General features: G+C 45.0%; 1 protein-coding gene across 8 annotated transcripts in view; it reads left to right on the forward strand.

The window, feature by feature from the left end:
- Window positions 1–23,033, forward strand: part of runx2b (RUNX family transcription factor 2b) — a 69,159-nt gene that overhangs the window by 25,105 nt on the left and 21,021 nt on the right. For 2 of the 8 annotated variants that reach the window (XM_088361641.1, XM_088361640.1), the window contains 2 exons: window positions 13,896–13,935; window positions 17,332–17,439. In XM_088361641.1, coding sequence (XP_088217767.1) covers window positions 13,896–13,935; window positions 17,332–17,439 — 148 coding nt within the window. Of the gene's footprint in view, window positions 1–12,859; window positions 13,051–13,372; window positions 13,520–13,895; window positions 13,936–15,428; window positions 17,440–23,033 lie in introns of those variants that run through there. The other 6 variants (XM_088361648.1, XM_088361643.1, XM_088361644.1 and 3 more) reach the window with 6 other exon arrangements.

Raw genomic sequence — 23,033 nt, forward strand, 5'->3', positions numbered from 1 at the left:
TGTCACCTCGTGTCTCAGGCCAAAGACCGCACTTGATGCTTTTTCTGCAGATTAGACACTTCAAATGACCCTGTGTTAACTACCTAGTCATCATCAAAAGTGACACCTAAAATATTATTCTATTGGCTGAACTCATTACGCACATTGGGAAGTTTTAGAATCCTGCAGATATGGCAAATTTAACTTTTCGGTCCATTCTGGGATGCTTCGGTTACTCATAAATTAATCAGGCATAAATTGGGATGCTTCGGTTACTCATAAATTAATCAGGCATAAATTGGGAGCCAGATGTTTGAAGGTCCTAATTGAGATTTTCCTCAACTTTGAGAGGTGTCAAACTCCCCAGATGTGCTAATCTATTCACACCTGCATGACATCAGGCAGGAAGTAAGGCCCTTTTACGTTTTGGAGTAAAAGAAAAATGCCTCGGTGGATGCGACCGCCTCATCCTCATGAACGAAGCTGCGAGGGTGAATAGAGGCGGGCTTGTCTTCTGTCAAGCTTGCGTTGCGCCAGAAGGGGAAGCCTTTTCACGCCTGGCTGAAGAAACCCCAGCGTGCTTGTATACGACCACTGTGGGACCGCGAGGGTCCCGACCGGTTAAGAATAACAAACGCTCATATGCTAAGTACTCTTTTGGTTCTTAGTTTCTTAAAAGTAATTCGATTTTGGGGCATTTCATGGATCAAAAAGCGCATAATCCTAATCATGAGGCCGACCTGTTTCTTTTGCCCCAATTCAGTGTTCGAACTAGTTGGTATGTTCTTATGTTATTTTCCTTTTATTAATATAATCTCTTGATTTAATATTTTTTATTCACTCGCGCTAGACATTAACTGATAAGAAAATAAATCACTGTTAATTTTTTGGGAAGTATAGTTTCTTAACATGCTACACTTGATCAAAGTATAAGATCCAACTTCCTTCAACCCGCAGATAACGCAAAGCCACCAAAGCGCTCCAAAACAGCAACAGTTGCGTCTCCATTTTGACTCGTTCCTATCATTTGTCTTTTAGCTAAATCCGCCCTTCATCCTGGATGGATCGTGAGCCTCATTAATCTACGTCTGCAGTTTTAACAAATGAGCCCCCGCGATCATATGGAAACAATCTGCCTCGTGCCCCCTCGGAGAGACAGAAAACAGAGCCAAATGAAGAACATCCTTTCTCTTAAGGCTCTGTAATTTGTTTTTATTACCTATTAGGTAAAACACCTCATTTATCACTGTCAGCGCCGCGCACAGAATGATAGCTGTCCGCATGTAAATCAGCTAATGCCATGTATGGCTCAGAATTAAGTGGGCCCTTTCTTATGAAACGCTCCACTCTGTAGGCTCAGTGACCCAGCGAAGCCACCCACGACCAGACGTTTTCCTTTCGCCGCGCTGGAAAAGCCAGCGAGAGAACACAACTGATTAAGCACAGAGCCAACTGTGTTTCACTCGGCCTCTGAGCTGATTGGAATTGAAGAAAAATGCAACGGAATCAAGTGTAGTCTCAAGTCATCATTTCTGAATCCATTGGGTTTAGTCTCTCCGTCGAGGCGCGTCGCAACCCCCCCCCCCCCACCCCGCTGCTCAGCTCCACACTGCACATCATAAATAAAACCTTTCAGAGTATATTTAGGCTGTCGCCCGAATATAACTGGCAACTTTATTTCTCACTGACAAGTCTAAATATTGTTTTGTCCGTGAACGCCTCATGTAGCGTTGCCTTTGCATACGTGGTGGCCTGGGGGGGGGCGTTCAAAGTCTCACGTCCGGCGCGCATCCGCCTGCCAGCTCGTTGACCGTGTGTCGGGCTATGCCATCATAAGCAACCCTGAACTTGCTACAGTACATTCGGCGCGATGAATGACCCGGCCGGTGCCAAGTAACACAAGTTGAAATTGACGATACGGAACCGTCCAGCACTTTTTGTTCGAGCATATCTGTCAGTCTGGCAGCCGACTCGCTCTTTTATAGCCGCCAGTAAAACGTCGAGAGGCCGTGGTTGCGCTCGCACGAACAATAGCAGGATTGTGCTGCTGCTGCTCCTCTCTTTTTCTTTTATTTTTCAAGCGTTTGTTATTCTCACTCAAACAGGGCAGGCTGGCTCCACAAGCAGGGGCCGCCGCCGCGTCTCGGAACCCGGGGTCCACGCGGGCCAGGAAAAACCCGACGGAGCCAGACGGATTAAAAAAAAAAAAAGCACAACTCGTCGACGGCTTGCAACTCCCAATCTGGTTCCTGTCAGGGGACATCAAGGGAACACCCGCAACGCAATCTGCGAGCGTCTCCCCTTCCTTCGCTTCTCTCGATGCGTCTTTCAGATGACTGAACCGTCGCCAAATGCTTCCAAATTCTTTTTCCCCACCACTCTTGTGTCTGTGTTTGGAGCCTCCCCCGTTATGGATTGGGATGAAATAATAATTACCCTGTCAGATTCAATTGGCGCATGATGATGTAAGAAACAGGAAATATCATAAATATAAGCAGAATCCTGGCTTGTTTGATCGGGATCAAAATGAAATCCTTGGGACGGTTTGTCAGAATCTTGCCATAAAAGGCCTTCATACCACGTAATTGGCGATGAGGTGCCTGGTACCATTAAATTTGAAATGTCACTGCAGAACAAATGACTCGTGTCGCATCTTTCCAATGGCCAGTTATTCCATTGCCTGAAACAAACCCAGATTGGCGTTCTTTAGCATATTTGGTAGCCTAACGCCGGGTCGTAGCGCGGCTCTTACACGGCAGGGCCTGATTCCTGGCGGACTGCACTTCGTCGCCTGGATTTGTTTAACCCCGGGGATCAACCTTCAGACGGGAGCATGTGTGCAGGTAATGACTGCCAGATGAGGCCAGGCCGGCACGCCGAGGCCTCGCCGATGCTCCGAAGACGAAGAATGAGCGCTCACATGTGCGAACAAATACAGGAACTGTTCATGGAGACAACTGTGCAAATAGAACAAGTCGTTTTAGGGTTACTATTTTTTAAGAACTGTTGATACAAAGCCGGACTGATGCGAGGCGCCGTTAGCCGATGTGATGTCACTGCGGCTTTAAAAGCCGTCTGGCCGCGTTGGCAAGCCAGACGCGACGGGCCAAAGGTGAGTTTGCCCCAGTGGCGTCTGGACATCGGGTTACCACAGTCTAGCTGGATGAACACTCACCCTGTAATGACGAGACACTGGAACCGATCCCGCTTTCTGCCTTGCGTCTTCATTCAGAAAGCAAACAAATAAATGTCGGAGATTAAACATAGAGCGGCATCTTTGGCACTTGCCGCGACCACCCGGGAGGCCGCAGAGGCCTCCCAAATTTAGCAGCCTCCCGTAGAGTCAACAAAAACAAGACTGCCTTGCCAGGGATCTACAAACAGCCATTAATTGGGAATATCTTGTCAGTGCTGATAGCCTCAATAAAATCGTCAATGGAAAATCTGATTTGAATCTTTTTCACGCCATGTGGCGGAAAGTAATTCCTTCCTTGAAATGTCATCATGTTTTACGCCAGTCGCCATGGCTTTGAATTAATTTGCTCCCCTCTGAAGCTTAGGCGGTAAATATCCGAGTAGTGTATAGCTTGGAGAGGATGATGAGGGCGCCGGATGATTGAATTAGACCTCGGAGTTATGATTTTTTAAAAAGTCCTTGAACGACTCAGACTGTGGCTTATCCAATCGCGCGTTTGTCCATTTGGACTTAACCCCACTTTATTGTCGCCAGGGAACAGGCCCTATGACAGGAAGCCTCTCCACATCAACCGCTCGAGATAATTTAGCACGGCAACCCCCCCTTGCTTCGACAGCAAGAACAGAACAAACAAGACCCAGGGGTTTGATAAAGACGCCGGGTGATGAAAAGACTACCAGAAGTTAACCCCCTGTCCCCTTTTTTAGCCAAACACATGCACCTGGACTCAACCCAGTCCACTTTTCTCTTCCTGTTTTCTGACCCCCATCTCTCGTCGTTGCGAGCAGGTAAAGAGGGGCATTCAAGCGTCTGAGCCACCTGGGGCAGCAGCAGCAGGTTGAGAGAAACTTTAGTGAAGTCAGGCTCTGGAACATGTCTGCGGGCAAATTACTCTGCCGCTACTGATTAGTGGAGCCAGCTTCTCACCTGGCAAACTCAATATCGCCGCGTGACACCACCACAACAAGCGGGAGCGCCTGCCTCAGTTACGAGGTGCTAAACTTCAGCTTGTCAAGGGCGACTACCATTCTTCCTTCAAATGGGACATATCGTGACTTTAATTGCTTGTGTATAAATACAAATATGGTGGTAGCATAAAAGGATAGGTAACTCGTGTTTATTACTTATTGTAGTTTTGCACACGTGTTTATTGTACATGGCAACCGGGCGTTAGAAACATTTTGTGAGCAAGCAGCAGAAAAAGTCCCGAGTGACGTATCTGCTGCAGCCTACATAATAATTAAGTCTGACCGCACTTTTCCTCTTTGCTCTTCCTCATCCTCCAGAAATAGACGCTTATATTCCCCCCGCTGGCTGCCTCTGCCTTTTTATCCAAGGTCGCGCTCATCACTCTTCAAGCGCTGTCATTAATATCCCCATTAGCCCCCCCCCCCCTTTGCCAAAAAGGAAAAACTACACATAACAAAATATCTTTTAAAACAAAGTTGAACATTTTGTGCCGATTTTACGGGCTGAAAGAGGATCTTGAAATGCTGTCAACGGTCGTCCGGTGGCGTTTTCTTTGTGATCTACTCAAAGGCGGCTTGCTTATTATTGAATGGCGTCTCTGTGAGCTCGGCATAGGCGGGAGGACATCTTATTAGGAGGTTAACAAAACACTCATCAGCTAATACCGCTTGTAATTGCAGCGGCGGTGAGGAAACACAGCATGCTAACACCCAGTATGGAAACAATCTGACAATGCAAACACTTCACAAAAGCCACAATGTGTGCGCATGGAACTGTGTGTGTGCGTGTGTGTGTGTGTGTGTGTGTGTGTGTGTGTGTGTGTGTGTGTGTGTGTGTGTGTGTGTGTGTGTGTGTGTGTGTGCAGATGGCGGGTGTGCGAAGCGTCAAATTGGAGAAGCGGGGCCCGGTGTGAGTGCACATCTGGAGGGAATTTATGGCATAATTCCGTCTATTATTGCTGCGGTCGGTGCTTAAGGAGCGCGCGTACAATTAAGATCCACTCGGCGAGCCTACAAGTGGCCCCTGGCCTAAACTAATAAACTGTGCTGGAGAGCGCAGGATTCATTTGAGGTTATCATCATCATCATCCTCTCTGGATTGATAATTTTTTAATAGGCACGGGGGGTGCCAATTTACTCATCTCGGCTTGATATTAAAAGCTGAAATCATTTTGGCCGCAAAGTAGACGTTCGGTCAACAAAAACAGTGCTGCTCAATTTCTGGATAGCGGCGTTCACGGCTAGTGATATGCTAGCCGATTGAGATGCCAAAGTGAATTTTAATGCGTCGTGCTTGTTTGCCTCAATGGGACAAACAAAATTTTGTGGAGCTATATAACATCAAAATAATCAATAACATGACTGCTACTACTAAATTGTCTGTCACTTGTCAGTTATTGATTCAGTGCAAGCTCTAATTGCTTTCAAATGAACATGCTGCTGTTGTTTTTTTTCTCTTCAATGATTATTGATGAGGCGTTAGAGATTTAAGATCTCAGCTGGGAAAAGTGAGCTCTGCGTGTGATTTAGGAGCTTCTAACGGCTCTGGCTTGAGCAGCTCGTAAACCACAACAATAAAGCGCTGCCTTCCATGACCCGCCTTCTTCTTCACTTTCGGGGTCAAGTAGCTACACGTGTCGGGTTCGTGACCTCTAACCCCAACCGCTCAGTAGTCTTAAGTCACTTTTTCTTCCCTGCTTTTTTTTGTCACTGCTCCTTTATACACTCACTTCCTTGTCAAGCTTTTTCTCTTTGGCCAAAACTTGTTTTAATTATCCACCAGCATCCCGAAACGAGTATTCCGTGCTACCAATGGAGCAGTCGAGGCTAATGCCGGTTCAAAATAACCATCTGAAATTTTTACCAGGCTTTAACGGGAGACCATCAACTATTTCATCCTGTTAGTTTCTGTGGGTGCCGCCCAATGTTTATTATTGATCTAAATATAAGTATATTGGGACACTTGGAATAAAGTGACTATCGGATGAGTAATGCGCTTGTGGCCGAGCTCCACCCTTGATAATAACTGAGGCCGTTTTATTCCCCCTCACCCTCCAAGGTGGTTTTACCCACTTGTTTTTTTTTTCTTCTGCTGCTGCAATGCTTTGTCACTCTTCCTGTAAATGTGTGTGTGCTTGTTTTGATTCTGGGCTGTGTTTTTCTTTTTGACTATTTTCATCTTTTCGGCCCGTATGATAATTATATGTTCAGCCGAACAATGATATTTCACCTCCTGTGTGAGCGGGGCCTGGAATGAATATAGTAGAGCAGATGTAAGAGTCCAGCTCAAAGGCAGCCTGCAGCTCGTTTGACACCGTCATTCTTGATAGTATCGCCGGGAGAAATTATTAAAAGAAGCCCAAATGCCTGAACCTTCGAGTCTGTTAAAAACAAGTCCGGGAGTGAACTTTTACAACTTCCTCGTTCAGTCTCTGTTCCTAACATAAAGGCATAAGTAATACCAAAAAAGGAGGAGGTAATTTACTCCAGTTGTGTAATTCATTCCATTTGTTTAGTCACAAAAGGTTTTGGGTCCAGCTCAGGAAGCGACAGAGACAACTGTCTTCCAAAGCCAGCCGACTGGCCGTCGATCAGTCGGACACTCTGTGGCACAAAAAAACAAGGGAAAACATTCGGCCCATAGTCTCGCCCAAAGCTCGCCCTCCACGGTCCTTCACGCTCAAGAGAAAACGGTGTCTCCAGCCTCCCACTTTGCCACTTAACCTTCCTTTTGATTTCTCGTAGCAGGCCAGCGAGCAAAGCTAATGCAATCCACAAGAAACTCATTTCTACGCAATGGTGCTAAAAATAACGCCATGAGAAATTGTTACTGCTACACATCATTTTATGCCTTTTTAATTCGCCATTTTATAAGGCGTTTCGCATGATGTTAGAAATGGCTAGCAAGCTCCCAACATGGTTGTGGCCCAATGTGGCAAATAGCAAACAATTCTCCAAATAAGATGCAAAACATGCTTGCTTCATGTCTTCTATCATTTTCCTTCCCTTGACAAGCTCCTGTATAAGTCACTTTTACATCGCTTGCAAATCGCTATCTATTGAAACCATGTGTCTCATATTAAAGCCTTCCACTTGCAATAAATCAGCCGTAGTTGACGTTCTGATTTTATTGCAACAGCGCTCGCGTCATCTTTTGCGAATTGCTGTGCTGCATGTTAATTCTTTAATCGCGATTAATTGTTTTGCCATTACATGATCGAATGATGGAGGAAGTTGATTCATGTCAGACTGCCTGGAAATGCCTTTAACTTATAAATTCAAGACTGCTGCTATGACTCGATCCCACACCTCTTATCGTGAATAGTATCGTGTTTGGTAAAACTCAAGCCCGTTAGCCTCAAGCTCAACTTTAGCTGCGGACCCTGAGACCGCACAACCCCTCAGGGGGGGGTCTTCGCTGACTTGCCTGCAACGCATTATTTGCGTCAAATCAAAAGCAGCTCACGTATGAAAAACTTTATGGGGGTAAGTAGAGAGATATTATTAAACAGAATATCAGCAATCGGAACTGGTGCTAGGCAGGCGGCAGATCTTTGTAGCATATTAGCGGTAAAACTCCAGCAGCAAGCAAGAATCTGTCAAGACCAGGGAGTCTTTATTTAATGTAGGCGGACAGCTGTTCAGCATTCTGAAACGCCAACAATCGTCGACGAGCGGTGCGTTTCGGTTCAGCCCACTCTCTGATGTTCACTTTGCTACGTTGGCCTTTCCGTAAATATTTTCAAGTCTGTCAGTTAATTCTGAGATTCCCCGTCTGAGAAAATAAACGCGGTGCCGCTGCGGCCGGGCAGTCGTTACATTTATGCGCCAAAACGTTGCTTATTTTTGCTTCACTCTCAAGAGTGGCGCTTCTGACAGTTTGTGGCGCAATTTCAACGACGGCGTCGGACTCTGTAATTACCAGCGATGAACGACAGAACAAGGACTCTTTGAAGAAAAGAGGATGATACGTACAAAAAAATTCAACAAAATGTATATTTTTTTTCTGTCTTTTTTTAAACAAGGAAACATGGAATTTACGACAGAACATTGTGCTGACGGATTTTTTTTTTAAAGAAAACACAATGGTGGAGTGAGCAGTTACTCATAATTATTTCTTTGCTTTGTCGAAATGTTGACACATTGGCCTCAAAAATGTCCCTCCCGCGTTCGAGGCATCGCTTCCGAGCCAGTCGTCAGCCTCTGTTGTTGAGCGGGCCAGTGACCATCGTGGCCCGCAACCCACCGAGTGGTCTTGGTCTGAAATAGAATGGTACATTCCAAACCAATATAACAGCGGCAGCGCACCATCTTGTGACCGCAGTAAATGGCAAAATTGTTGTGCATGCTCTCTGAGGCACGCCTTGAGAGAGAGAGAGTGAGAAAAAAAAATCCCAGTGGCGCTAACATCAGGTAGCATTTAAGAGTCCTTCTGCCTTAATGTATGACGAAACATGCCCGGCGTGCCATAAAGACACCAGCCGGGCCTTCAAAAACAGGATATGGTCTGCACTTCTCATTGAGTGCACACAAACACACTTTAAAAATAAAACCTAACTTCTGTTTGATTACAAAAAATTGTTTAATAAAAAAGGACAAAATAGTCGTAAGGCAGCTGCCGCCCATTTCTTGGGAGACTTTGCTGACTTACTGTAGATGTTTTTTTTAGAGGCTGTTCTCGCAGCTGTTTACCCGCCCTCGTGTTGTAAAAGACAGGAATGTCCCCAATTTATAAGGAAACGGCAGGATGGAGAAGTAAATTAAATTAAAATTGCTCATTTCGTTGTTTTTGTTGAGCTCAAAACAATCACCCAATTTCCCACCGAAAAATAATTTATAGGTTTCTTCAATTAGGCTTTTGGACAATTAGAAAAAATATATGATAGGTTGTAATCAATCTGATAAAATACAAAGTTTTGCATGATGATACACTTTAAATCTTGAAGATTTCTCACAGATCTGCTTCTCAGTTGTCAAAGAGCTTGTATGGCTCCCGCAAGTCATCTGCTGCGTATCAAAACGTTGGCACTTTCATCTGACAAACTAGCGTCGCCGACATCAATGCGTTCCAGATCTGGCAACCCGATAGCCTGCCTTTCTTCTGCTCAGTAAACAGATCATCCATTCAAAGCCCCTCCGCGTCCCGACTTAAGACCCGGCTCAGCTCGGTGTCCGCTGACTGCTTCCACGTGTTTGTAGGCGGCGTTGAGGTGTGCGATGTACACTGGTGGCTATGTGGCGCCTTCACAAGTCACTGGAGCGGGAACCTGACGGATACTCCTTATTACTGCTGAGGTGTCTTGCGATGTCCATGGTGACACTCCCAAGCCAGGGGCGGGGCGGCTGTCGTTTGCCAGCGCCAAGTTCACAGGCCGCTCAAAAAGTGCAACATCAGTCAATCGGCAGACGCCTCGGCGTTGTCGATGTGCGTGGGTCGTCGCCTCGTCAACTGTCATCGTAATTGAGGCTGAGTAATATTCGAATGGGGGGGATGAAAGTTGCAAATCTGGAGGCCATTTTGGGATGTCACCCAACAGGCCAAACGATAGATTTACACGCCGGGTCATAGAGCTCAATTCCTATTTCGTGCAGATATCTGGAATACGTAAAATCAACGTACTAAAAGTAGTCGGGCAACCGCAAGGATCAAGTATCAATCAACTCTGAAGTTGAAGCTCTACAGTTATTTGCTCATGCTCAGATCGGAATCATTACTGTTTATACTTCATAAAATCAAGCCGGATTCAATCCACAGACATTGGAAATTGGATTTAGGGCTGGCAGTGTTAACAAGGCCCAAGTGGCAAAAGAAACGCAACCCGCTGCCAGCACAGAAGCCTGCAATCCTTCCCAGCGTCCGCAAAGACAATGGGCTTACACCCAGGCTTAAGCCCAAAATGACTTCCAGAATTGAAGTTCCTCCACATTTCGCCGAGGATGCGGAATAATAAACCCATGTGAGGGTTTATGCCTCGGATCAAAGATGGTAATTCGCCTACACTGTCCCGCCTCCATTATGAGGAAATCCACCAGCGGATGGTGACCATATGTTAGGTGCATTAATCCTCATACTGGAGAGAACACCAAACAGGAAGAGATGAGGTGGAGGGGTACAAAACAGGCGGGAAAGAACTACATAAGCTCTATCGACTTTTTATACGAGCCACACTGGATGCTCGATGCTACAAACTGGAGATTTTATTAAAGCCCGTACAAGTAAGCGGTGGAACAACGTAATATATCAATCCGTAAAGGAGAGACCAAGGCCGAGGGTGGTCGGGTCATCTGAGACTTTTTAATGTGAGGCCCAACAGAAATGTGTAACATTTAACGGTTATGAGATTGCCAGAGAGGATTTGATTTCAAGGCGACATACTGTACAGCGTGCCATGCATGCGCTAACTGCTGCTAGTTCTGACGTCTTGGGTCTCTTTAAGTGTCATAGAATTTGGAATAAGTCCAAGCTCAGAAAGACTAAAAAAAAAATGTGGCTAGGTGCATATTTCAGCATATAGTTGGTATGCTGTTTACTGTAATTCCAAAAGGTTCACATTGTCCAAATAATGAAATTACATACTGGACTTATGATTTGCAGCTGTCGTACTTGTTTTGAGACTTTAGTTGTAGCTTATCAGAAGCTACCAAATAAATGCCGCATGTGCGTCCCTCAAACCATGAATGTTCCCCTTTCACGGGGCGTTTTGATAATGGTGTTTTTGGCTACAGCCCAGCCGCGCTGCACCTACAGTATGCATAAATCAAATATTTGGCTTAGTTTGAAAATACACGGCTATATTGAGATGGGAGCGGGGCGAGATGATTTAATGGACACGAGAGGAAGAGGGAGCGAGAGAGTGGGCTCAGGAGCCAAAAGCTTGGTGGTCTTCTTGCCGGAGATCAAGACCGGCCGACGGGACGTTGTGGAGACGACCAGATGCCGCTATTCACTCCGGGGACATGAAAGTGTTAAGATGGCGGAAGCTTCCGGAGGGCAATTAGCACATAATTTCAAACGCGTGTTGGATTTGCAACGGTCCTGCCTAGTATAGATTTATTACTTTTTACCTTACTTAAAGAGAGGGAGTAGGAAAGATGCAATATACAGGATTTTATTTTTACGTTTGTGGGAATATACAGAAGGAATTAGTTAACTTCCTAGGATTCTCTGCCGTATTTTGAGAGACATTTACAAAGCATATACATCGCACTTCATACATCACCGTTAACGTCAAGAATCACAGACCGAGAAATAATATTTGTCTTGGTTTATTTTCCTCTGAGTCGAAAGCTTTGATGAAATGTTCTGGACTAGCGTTGTCCTTTTGGATACTGCACATGTTTCCAGAGGGCTCGTCTTAAGTTACGCCAGGAAGCAAATGATGGTTTTCTCCAAATAATCCTATTGAATAATTTCCATACATTGCTGAATGTAACCATTCGGTTTTCAAAATCTACCAAACATCAGAAGCCTGCCACCGACTTTCTCGGAGAAGCTTCACTCCCCCTCAGTCTGTAAAGTCGATGCTAATTACTGTCAGACGCTCTGACAGGTTTGACTTTACAGCGTGGCGTTAATAGCAACAATTTGACAAAAGGCAAACAGCTCCCGGGAAAATTCACAAGATGTTTCCTCTCGGGCCGGAGGGAAGAGAAAGACGGATGATCACAGATGCTGGCGCTTTGCAATCGTGACTCACGACTTTGTGCCAAACGACACAGTTTCTCAGAACGGTTTACCGTCACAACAGCTGGGACGTAAACTATCGCTAATCCCGATCTGGTCACGATGGTCGCCCGCCTCTTTGAAGGCTGGTGCGCTGCCAAGGGCGGGCGACGCCCCACCAGGAACAACGTGCTATCACTTAAGAGGGCTTCGCGATGACTGCGCTGGCAGATGAAAGCGACGTGAGGGCCTTGAAAGCGGAGACTCATCGGCATGTCTGAGTAATCAAGAACAGGCGGCGGGTTGTCCATGTCCGTCATCGATATCCAAAAGCCTTTTTGTTTGTGCGTACAGAAAATGGCCACAAACTCAGTTTAATTCAATCACTTTCATGGCAACTTTTTATCTGGTTTTGGATCGAGAGTGGGATCGTATTTGAATAATAGAAAGATTTTTGAGACAAAAAAAAATTGAATCCGCCAATATCACACGCTTCCTTCCGCTCTCCATCATACCCGCCGCCTCTCACACTGTCACTTTGCATTCGCCGGAGTTCATCAGAGCCACTTGTATTGTTTTTGCACGGTCAGACCTTTTTCCCGGGTATTTTCGCAGCCCGCTGTTTGCACACCTGGCGGAATTGTGAAAGTTTGTCTTGGGTCACGGGTGTGTTTATGCAGCCCCGGGCCCCAGAGGTAACCCCGTCACGCCGACAACTGGAAAGCCGGCTTGCGTGCGTGATTGTGTACACGTACGTGCGGGAGGCTGAGAGAATATGATTGAATGCGAGTGTGACCGAGAGAGTACGATTGTGTGTGTGGACTCCCCGAAGTGGTCTTGCTTGGAGAAGAGCCACGCTCCCTTTCAGCAATCAGGCAGCGGCGCCCCGCTCTCACACTGCACTGTGTTTGTGTGTGTTGCTGTGCGGGTGTGTGCGCACATTGCTTGTGTGCAAGGCGCTACCATGTTTTCAGAAGCCAGGCTCAGTACGGTGCCGGCTACTAATGAAAGCCAGCTTTCTTTGCTCCCATTTGGACATCAAGGCGTAGAGCGTTATGTAACAGAGATTTCAATGCAGCTCTGCTTACCTTTTGCCTCTGTGCAACACACAAACAGATAAACAGAGAGTGACTTTTCAACCGCACGGCGAGTCTGTGTCATAACAAGATGCAATCGGAGCCACGGGCACTTCTAATGATATCAACGTTACCGTTTACCTCCGCTCACCCCGTAACCGCGAGACGGTGAGTAAGCACGTAGCCGCCTGCTGCTTATGCTATTAGCGGCGCTGATGAGAGACGTCTGAACGTCTGTAAAGTCAACCCGTAATTATCGTGGCTGCGTGTCCGCGGGGCAAAGAAACACAAGTCAGATTTATAGATTTATTCCGTCTTCAAATTAGCATCGTGCCGAGCATTCCGGCATTTCATCTGGGCTGGAATGTGCGGAAAGCAGTTCATAAAATGCGCATCCGCGAGTTGTATGATAATGGCGCGGCAGCCGAGGTATGAGAGGCATTTAGGGCCTTTAGTCCCCCCCAAAGGTTTTCTGGGCGCTTCGCAACAGAGGAGTGGGCTTCCGATGTCTTGTTGAAATGGCTCGGATGCTCGCCTGGTGTTGACAAAAAGCCTGTGTGTCATTGTTTTCCTCCTGTGTGGCTAATCGGTCTTAGCGTCAAACGAGGATTGCTTTGACTGCATCTGGCAACCCAAGGTTTGATGGATGAATGATTTTTGTTTTGAATGCGTTGCCACCACAAGCAGCAAACATCCTCGTTTTATTTCTCTGCGGTGACTCACACTTTCCACATTTAGGATCAGTCTGAATGGATCAACGCTCATCAATTAGCATTTGCGGACAGCAAAAAGTCCTAAAGCATTTTGACGAATGGCTTTTGGAGCTTTACGGCTATAATTCAATTAGGATACCAGTGGGGACGACGCAGTTTGTCGCTTATAATTGAATTAACGCCACTTAATTGCATTTATAGGCTGCTGCTACTGTGCTTCATCGTACTCCAGCGTGGGACCGGAATACTTAACGGGAATACGAGAGCAAAGCATAATGCTTGATTTCTTTTTCATTTCAGGAATTAAAGACAGAAGACTGTCCACTCATGAGATGGCAACGTAAGTGACCCAGTGTTTTTTTTTTTTTTTTACTTTAGAGGAAGTTGTGATGTTGTCATTGGAGCAATATGTAAAATATATTTGTAAAAGTTGTTTAAAACACAAATGGTATAAATTCTCACCAATAGCTTATTCCAGTAATTTCTTCTCTTAAAATTATACAAAAAGTACATTTGCTGTTAAGCACAAGCCATTGCATTTTTAACACGTTAAAAAAATAGAAGGCAACCTTTTCTTTTTTCTTTTTTCTTTTTTTAAAATGATAATCAAAAGACAATATAGCCCATAATTTAGTCACTGGGAAGCTATCCTCTTTTCCCGCCTGTATTCTGTCATCCATCAATGCTTGGATCTTCCTCCCCCTTTTTTTTTTAATTCCACATTGAAGAAGAAAAGCAGCCTCTTGTCCACAATGTCTTAAATTCAGCTTGAGAAGGCCCGGGCTCGGAGTCACGGCATTGTGAAATCATGTGAGGCGAGCAATTATCCGTCACAAAAAGAAGACAGCAGAGGCTTTTGTTTGCGCCATTGTCGCTGCCACACGGGCCACCCTCACATTGGCTCGCTTCTCCAACGGGAGCCGCTCGCTGCCATCAGGCTGGCTTTGTTCTCGCCGGCAAATAAACAGACTGCGGCATAATGGACCACTTATGTGTAAGATCACTGAGGTTGCCCGGCGTGCCCCGCGCTGACTGAGTCACGGGCCTCGTGCGTCGTCCCCACACTTTCCCGGTGACACAATTTCTGTTTATGACACTCGGCGTCATGTGACTTGTGTTGGGGCTTGCATCATCACGGCGGCGGCGGGTTATTATGTATGCTGACTTTGCACTTCAGACGCTTAAAGCGGACCAGCAAATCAGATCTTCATAAAAAAAAAATTGCAGATTTTGTTTCCCTGCCCTCACTTCCACATTGACCGTCATTATCCACTCACACTTTTCCAGAAATAAAAACAAGCTGAAGCAAGGAAGGAAACCATAGCAAGCGCGTGTCATTTTCAGCAACATGTGAAACCTCGATTATGTTTCTGCGAGGGCTTGTGATAACAACATTGAAGGTGCTTGCATGTGTGGTCTCGAGTGGTAGAGCGGCCGGGTGGGCCTTCCAGAACCCAGACCAGAACTCACGGCGCGGCCAAGCTCTTCATCTTCAATTTGAGTCGTTGGCGTATTCGGCCACCGGAGGAGAAAATCTTATGAATTAAATACGAGATTCGGTATCGTATTCCGGCCTTTCACATGAACACAGCTGTCAAGAATTGTCTCGACACAGCAGGACTCCCATCCTCCCGCCCCCCCCACCACCCCAATAGCATGCCCTGTTTACATCCAGCAACAATTTAGAAAAACGTTCAATCCGCCAAAACACCGGGTTTTCCAGACGTCGTCGCAAATGCGCTCTTGCGTGACTCGCTCAGCTCCTCTTACGGCGTAATAGTCTCAAATCCCCTCCAATCAAGGACGTTCGCTTTTGTTATTTTGCCTCCGCAGCCCGAAAAACAAAAGCAGAAGCCTGATTTGGCATGGACCCGCCCCCTGGATCAGATCTTGGATCGGTGGAGCTCAACCTCCATGGTTGAGGTTTGGCAGGATGGAAGTGAGTGTAAAAAGACTTTGGCAAAATATATATACATATTTTTTTATACGTACTGTATTTCACAGATTTTTACTGATCACTAAAATTAGCTTTGTAGTTGTGCCATTACACTTTAAAGCCATTCCAAACACAGTCGCTTTTCTGATTTATTTTTCATTCCATCTTTTAGGCAGGCAGGGTCGTGACGCCCAAATTACACTCCTGCCATATTGTCAGTAATTTGCCGCGCTCGTCCGTCCCGCACCTTTAACGCTTCTGACAGTGGGGCATCCGATCGTGTTGGCGCGCGGCGCTAAAAGTTGTTATTCGAAAGGCTAACGTTTCCAAATATCCAGAAAATACAGCGAGGATATTTTTAGCGGGAAAGGTAAACGCCACGGCTGACACCACGCATTAAATCTCAGAGTGGAAATAGCCGGCGTGCGTCTCGTCGATGCCCGGGGCGTGTTTGCCTGCCGCCAACAGCCGCGCGGCGACGGCCAATCCCGAGCCGCCGCTGTGACCCGGGAGGCATGTTCTTGTTTTAGATGGCAAATATTTACTGAGCGCCCAGCGCCAAGGTAAATTCTTCACCGCGCAGAAATACGGTAAGTGGCAAAGACGTGAGGAACTGCCCAGCGGCTCGGATTTAACATCATTATTCTTTATTGTCCTAAAGCACACACACATGGAAGCTATTAAAACGTGTTTAATCACGACTAATTGGGCCTCACCGACATCAATCATACAAACAACCATATAAGATTTCATAGCTCATAAATATGGACTTTATTGATTTAAGTGGGGGATTTAAATACTTGATAATGGTACAAACCTCATCATAAAACCTGATACCTGTAGGAGATCTGTCAAAATACATAATCAATGTGTACATGAGCCCACCAAAAGGATTGGAATTGAATTTATTTGAATAGAAAGGTTTGGCTTAACCGTCAAATAATGGATGATACTTCATCTGAGCAAAAGTATTGTGTATAACAAATTATTTTGGAAAACCCCTAAAGTGTTTATTGCGCTCTGGCATCAAATCCTCCCTTTTGGTTTTTTCTGCTGAGTCACCAGCAAGTTGGCGACTCCAGTTGACTTTCTCGCCTTCATTCTTCACATTCCCCTTGTGGCTTCTGCTCGCACCTGACGTGACGTCTCAAAGGCACATGGTGACAGAAGATTGCACAGCCCTTTTTTCCTGCAAAGACATTCTGACAACTTCACCGCTGGGAAGTCGCTCCTCACGACCTCCTCGGATCTCAGAAAGCAGCTTTGGAAGGGAGAAAGCGGGAGTGACACATGGGGTAGATGGGTGCCTTCGAGCCTGGAAGCGCAGCTGAACCACGCGAGAGGGAGGAGGGAAGGGAGGAGAGAGGAAAACCACAATGAGGGTCCGGCCCACCGCCGTGGTGACGTCGCGGGAGCACGTGAGCGAGGCTCTCCAGTGACGGCGCGTGGAGGGTAGGAAAAGCAGTTTTTAAAGCCGCTGGTGCCGTTTTGGGGTTTTTGCGCGAGGTGCTCCTCCAAAACAACCACAGAACCACAGACGCGCGGCTCGGGGCTTGGCGTGGCCGGAGCGTCAATGGTTAATGGTCGCGGGCCAGCAGCACCAGTCACAAGGACGGCGCTAAGCGGGTAAGAACGCCGCACCATCCGAATTTTTTTTTTTTTTTTTCCCTCCTCCATAAAAACCAACGCCGGCTTCTTCCTTGTGGTCATCCGAATAGTTGATACGTAAAGGCATGTCTCGCGGCTTCCCGAATTTATTTTTTCACCCCCTGTTCTCCTCCCCCCTGTGACATGGTTTAGGACGTGTCAAGGTTCACGGAAACCGCCGAGGAGCGAGAGCTGGTTCCGGCATGGCGTCAAACAGCCTCTTCAGTACCGTCACACCATGCCAGCAGAACTTCTACTGGGGTGAGTACCGCTTTGATTCCTTACGTGCTACCGGGGTCTTTTTCTCGGGGTCAGGTGTTTGGATGCGAGGGAGTCAAGCATCCTGGATGGTCATCAATTAGAACCTTGGGCAACCACACTTAACCTATCTGACACCGCACACCTCAAAAGCTTCTACAGCGCAATGAGAATCTTCCGATAAATTGTGCAACAAAAGCTCAAATTTCAGGTACCAAATTTTGGCAATCGCGACAACTGCACTAAGTTTAATAATGATTTTGGCACACCATGAAACCGCAAAACCATCAAATAATTGCCATGTTCTCGTTGAAGTGCCTTTAATTTGCACTATCTGTAGTCAGCCTGCGTTTTTGATCTTCCTCTTGGAGTCTATATTTCCATCATCGTCGGAATCCTATTTAGGTGACAAAGATTGAGTTTCAGGAAGCACATTTTGGCGCATAATACAAAAGACAAAATATTGAGTCCTATCTAAATGACTTTCATTTGCTTTGTACTCTATTCATCCTGCATATCTAATTTAACACAGCAAGATGGATTTTTACACTTTGCCAAACAGTGACTTTCAGATATGATAAAAACAATAATAATTTGCCTTTATTCCAATGCAAAGCTTCTTCATATTAAGTAGGATCTAAATTTTGGGGCAACTAAGCTCAAGTTCCAGCTGCCAAATTTTGGCAACAGTAAGAGACTATGGTGGATTAAAAACTGATTCCTACTGGATTTTTTTTCACCCCCAAAGTTTGACCACCAAATGCGGTGAATGGATTAAATTTGGGTCAACCTTTGGCTACTTCATTAAACACACATTTCATGTTTTTGTTTGTTTTGTTTTAAGACTTGGACGTACTTGGAGTTTCAGGAACCAAATTTTGGCAGCATGCATTGTTCACTTCAGTTCAATTTAGTTTCCATTTTCAGTACAAAACCACATTTTTTAAAGAATGCCCATGATACAGAACCCAAAATCTAACTTAACACAACTGATCATAAATATTGACGCAGATTAAATTTTGGTGGTAATTCTCGCAGATGCAACACTAATTCGGGATCAAATGGCAATCGATACTTAAAACTGAGTTAGTTATGTTGTAAATAAAGTAAAATACTAAGGCACACATATTAAGAGATACAAAAAAAATGCTCAATGTTGCTGAAGTTGTTTTTGCTTTGGTCTTGTTACACAAAGGGAAAATGTTGTGGAACTACGTGACCTTCTTTTTGAAAGCTTGCTATCTTCTCTTAACAGTTAGTAGCTTTATGATTTTCAGTCGTCCGTGCGCTGTAATTCATGGTCTCCCTTTTTGTTGTGGTCTTTTTTGCACAATGGTGGCGTCTTGACACGACTAGCTCAATGTGAAACGTGAATGCTGTGGAAATTCATGGAAAGTCCCCGGATTCTTTTTGGAAGATTAGGATGAGCTTTAAACAGTAGCCTAATGATTTTCAGACTTGTGCACTGTAACTTATGGTTGCTTGTTTTGCTGATATGGCATTTTTTGCATGGATGCAGAAGCTTTTATAATGTACAGATGGATATATCGTCTTCTAATTTCAGAATTAATTTGGAAAGGTTTGAATCAACTGTTTTTTAACAGAAGTATTGAAATTTTCATTTCACTTTTTGTTATTATTTTTATGGACTTGAGCGTCTTGAGATAACCCGTTCAGTCGGACAAATAAGTAGTGCATGAGCGATCGAGTTTTAAACAAACATTTACAAGCCAATGTCTCTATTCGCTCCGTATCCTGAGCGGCTGAGTCCAAATCAAATATCTGCAAGATGTTTGTCAGAAGTCTCGAAGCTCCCCGCACACATCTGCTGCGGGCCTCTCCACAGAAGCAGCGCCGGGGCTTCTTAATGCGCCCCAGCGTCTTCCACCAATCACTGAGGCCTATTACCGCGTTAACCTCTCACCCGCGGGGAGCGAGCGTGGCAGGAAATTGAAAGCAGGATGATGCTCAGGTGCGAAGGGGGAAGGATGGAGGCGGCGGCCAAGGTGCTATTCAGTCCGGCCGGTTGATCGCCTATCGATTCTCACGGCGTCTCGCTGATTGATGTCGCCTTCGGCGCCGTTTTACGATCATCTGGCTCGTAAGTCTGTCAGCGCCGCCACAGAATGTCGCCGGGACCACCGGAGTATCGGCCTGTGTTTGTAATTTTCAAATAAAAACAAGTATTATGTATCATGGGGGAAAAAACACACAATTGATGTTCCAAACAACTGGAAAAAAAAAAAGACAAAATAATGCTTATCCAGAATCCTAACACCATTGGACTATTTTTCAGAAAAATCATACTGTTCCAAAAACAAATTAATATTTTAGTGGGAAGAAGTTAAAGTTGTATTTTTTCGAGAATAACCGCAGTATTATGATATTTAACAAGTGGAGAAAAGCATATTTTAACCTGATTTATGATTTGTCACAATCATTTTAGAGCTTTTAATTGGCTCATAGTTTGTCAAGATTGGTTTGTTTAATTGGCCCCCAACGATCTCCTGCAATTTATTTTGCAGACCCCCAATGTCTTGCCCACGGACCACAGTTTGAGAAGCACCAACTTAGCTTACATTGGACATGTAAATTGCTATGTATATTTTGAGAGCACTAAGGATTAATCATCTTTTCCATCATCAGTCAACTTAAATCCCGTGTGTGAGATCCGAGACGTCCTCGGTGTTTTCTCAACTAGTTCCTGCTGGAGCCATTTTTTTGGGGGAGTAGAGAGTTTTTTTATGTGTATGTGGCGTCAGCTTTTTTTTTTTTTTTTTTGCCCAGAACGCAAGTCACAAAAATCTTTATTTTGTTTGCCATAGCGCCACATTGCTGCCGTCACGGAAACTTTTAATTTGAGCCGCTGGTGCATTCCCGCAGAAAGACGACGCTGGCAAAATATTCCCCATCACCGTGAACATTTGTCTTGGCGTCACCTCCGTATTTAATTGCCCAAAATACATTTTTTGGCTTGGCGGAGCCGTCAGAAAAGTCCGCGACTCATGTGGCAGCCACTCAAGTGCCAGTCCCTGTCTGCAGAACACATAATGGCCCTATTACAAACTTCATTACACATAGATAATTAAGTCACGGGGGCAATTATCCTAGCATGGACGGTTCTCAATCAATGGGATCAAAAGAGAAAAGAGAGCTAAATATCTGAAGGCGGTAATTTACACAAGATGGCTTCTGTTGCTTGAATGCCACCTTTGATGTAATGTGTGAAAAGCTGTTAGAGCATATCCATGATACTCATCTTAAATTCCGACAATTTAGTGCGCTGGTAGAACTTAGAATTTGCATTAAAAAGTGTTTTTTTTTGCCATTTTGGTTTTCCTGATATTTTTTTTTTTTAAGGGGGAGGCAAGATAAATGCTCTTTTGGTCCACCGGTGTATTATTCCGTTGCCAAAAGTGTACACGTGTGTTTATGATCTGCACGAGCTATTGGTGCCTGTTAGCCGCACATATTCTAATCATCAGTGTCATTCCCGCAGGCTAATTGAAGCATGTCTGCGTGATGCCATTTTGGCTCTGCGGACAATTAATAGCTTTGTGTCTTGTAGTGTCGCCAGCAGAGTGACAAGGTATCGTGATTCCAGTAAGACAGGCACAACAGTTTTTTGATCTTTTGTCAGCTGCTTTTAATGATGAGTTAACATTTAAAAGTCATTTAAAATAACCTTTTTTCTATTTCGCTAAAAGGATTCAAACTCCAAGGTTGCGTTCCAGATCTTGCTACATAATAAAAGGTGGTCATTAAAAAAGGCGTCAGATATTTGTTATCAAATTAATTACTTATTTCTTCTAATATAATTTCAGAAAACTTTTTGAGGCGATAAGCGTTAATCTGTCCGACATGCTGTTAACGCGTTGCTAGCTCTGCTAATGCTAATTCAGCCTTAATGATTACTGTTCTTTCAAAGCGTTGCTAGCTCTGCTAATGCTAATCCAGACTTACTGATTACTGTTCTTTCAAAGCGTCAACAAAGCCAACAAAGGCGGGAGCAGTTCACACCTCCTTTCTAATCAAGTTCATAAGTTAAAGCATTGGGCGGTTTCCTACAGTCTCAGCTAACCGCATTTAGCACCTGCTGTGCTAATGTCATTGCAAGTTTAGTTTAAGTAACTATGCTTGAAGGATTATGAACAGTAAACAATTAACTGCTTGGCACTAGATTTGAACCACTCGGAGCGAAGAGTCAAAATGATTGCGTCCACTCATAATAAATCGGAATTCACTTGGAAACAAATGCTGGACATTTTAAAATGTATGCACAGGAGACGTAACATGTCCAAAATTGTTTATCAAACATGGATTTAAGCAACAGGAGTCCAACACTGAATTGTTTGAAACCCCGCTTACACTTTTACATAAAATTCCAAAACTCCCTTTCCCCCCGCAACGAGGGCGTATAAAAGCGTGCGCAGCCTCGTGGATGTTTGTTTTCGGCCCGTAATGATGTGAGCGAGCGCGGTGACGCACAAGGCCTTACCTGTTTTACGCCACGAGGGGAGGGAAAAGGTCAGTCGTCCGCCCTGTTGATTTAGTCTGGCAGGAATGCGGCATCCCCGCCGATGTAAACTTACTTAGCGGTGGGTCATGAAAGCAGCGACATAGGTGGGATGTTAAGCATGTTTGGAGGTAATTTCCACTCTTTAGCTGAGGAAACACAGGAGGTGTCGGAGACCAAGTGTGGATCCAAATCAAGGTCGATTCAAACAAAGTAATGACTTGGGATGGCTTTCGTCTCGGCTTGTCTTCAAATGAACGTTTTTGCTTGCTCCTCAAGTAAGCAAGTAACTTTCCTCCGTGTCAGTCAGTGTGCAGGTGTAGCAGTAGTAAACATGCACGTGCACTTAATGTGTCTCTGACAGGAAGATCTGTCCGCTTGATTAATGCCCTCACTCAAACTGCCACCTGGAAATAATCCAACACGCTCCTCTCCTTTTTTTTTTTTTTTTTGGTACCGCCCCCGTCTCTGTGCATGTGCATACCATGAGGGCCGAATAGTGTGGAGCAGATGCCACCGGCTGGGATGGAAAGGGGTGTAAGAAAAGAAAGGTGCGTGTGAACAATAGTAGTCGTGCAGCCGAGGGTGTCAGGTGTCTTTAATAACACATTTTGCTCAAATTACCCAGCCGGCCTCCGACGCACGCTAACGGATCAAACGCATCCCTCACGGCGACGCCTACTCTTTTTCCTTTTACGGCTGGGTGGTCACCGTGCCCCTTCCGCTTGTAGTCAAACATCTGCATTGTTACTTATTGTCAAAGCTTTGGTTTGATCCTTTTTCAGTTTTTCGGAATGAGTCTTTTGCTGTTTTAAAAGTAATGTCTTGGCAACTTGTTTGAAAGTCTTAGTTTGGTTGGCGGGAGTAAAACTGCAGAGTCAGCAGATGGATGATTTAATTGTTTTAAAAATCAGAGTTATTGTCAGTTAACTTCCGGGACTGTCCATGGCGCGACTCACCTTTTGGTTACAAATTCAAAATAATTATTTTTGACTGATAAGAATGTCAACAGACTCAGATTCAAAATAGCTAAACGTATTGTCACTTTTTGTTGTTTTGACTTTTATTTACATATATTTTT

This window comes from Syngnathus floridae, chromosome 19 (genome assembly GCF_059516105.1).
Source record: "Syngnathus floridae isolate MCC-2025c chromosome 19, RoL_Sflo_1.0, whole genome shotgun sequence".
Taxonomy (NCBI): domain Eukaryota; kingdom Metazoa; phylum Chordata; class Actinopteri; order Syngnathiformes; family Syngnathidae; genus Syngnathus; species Syngnathus floridae.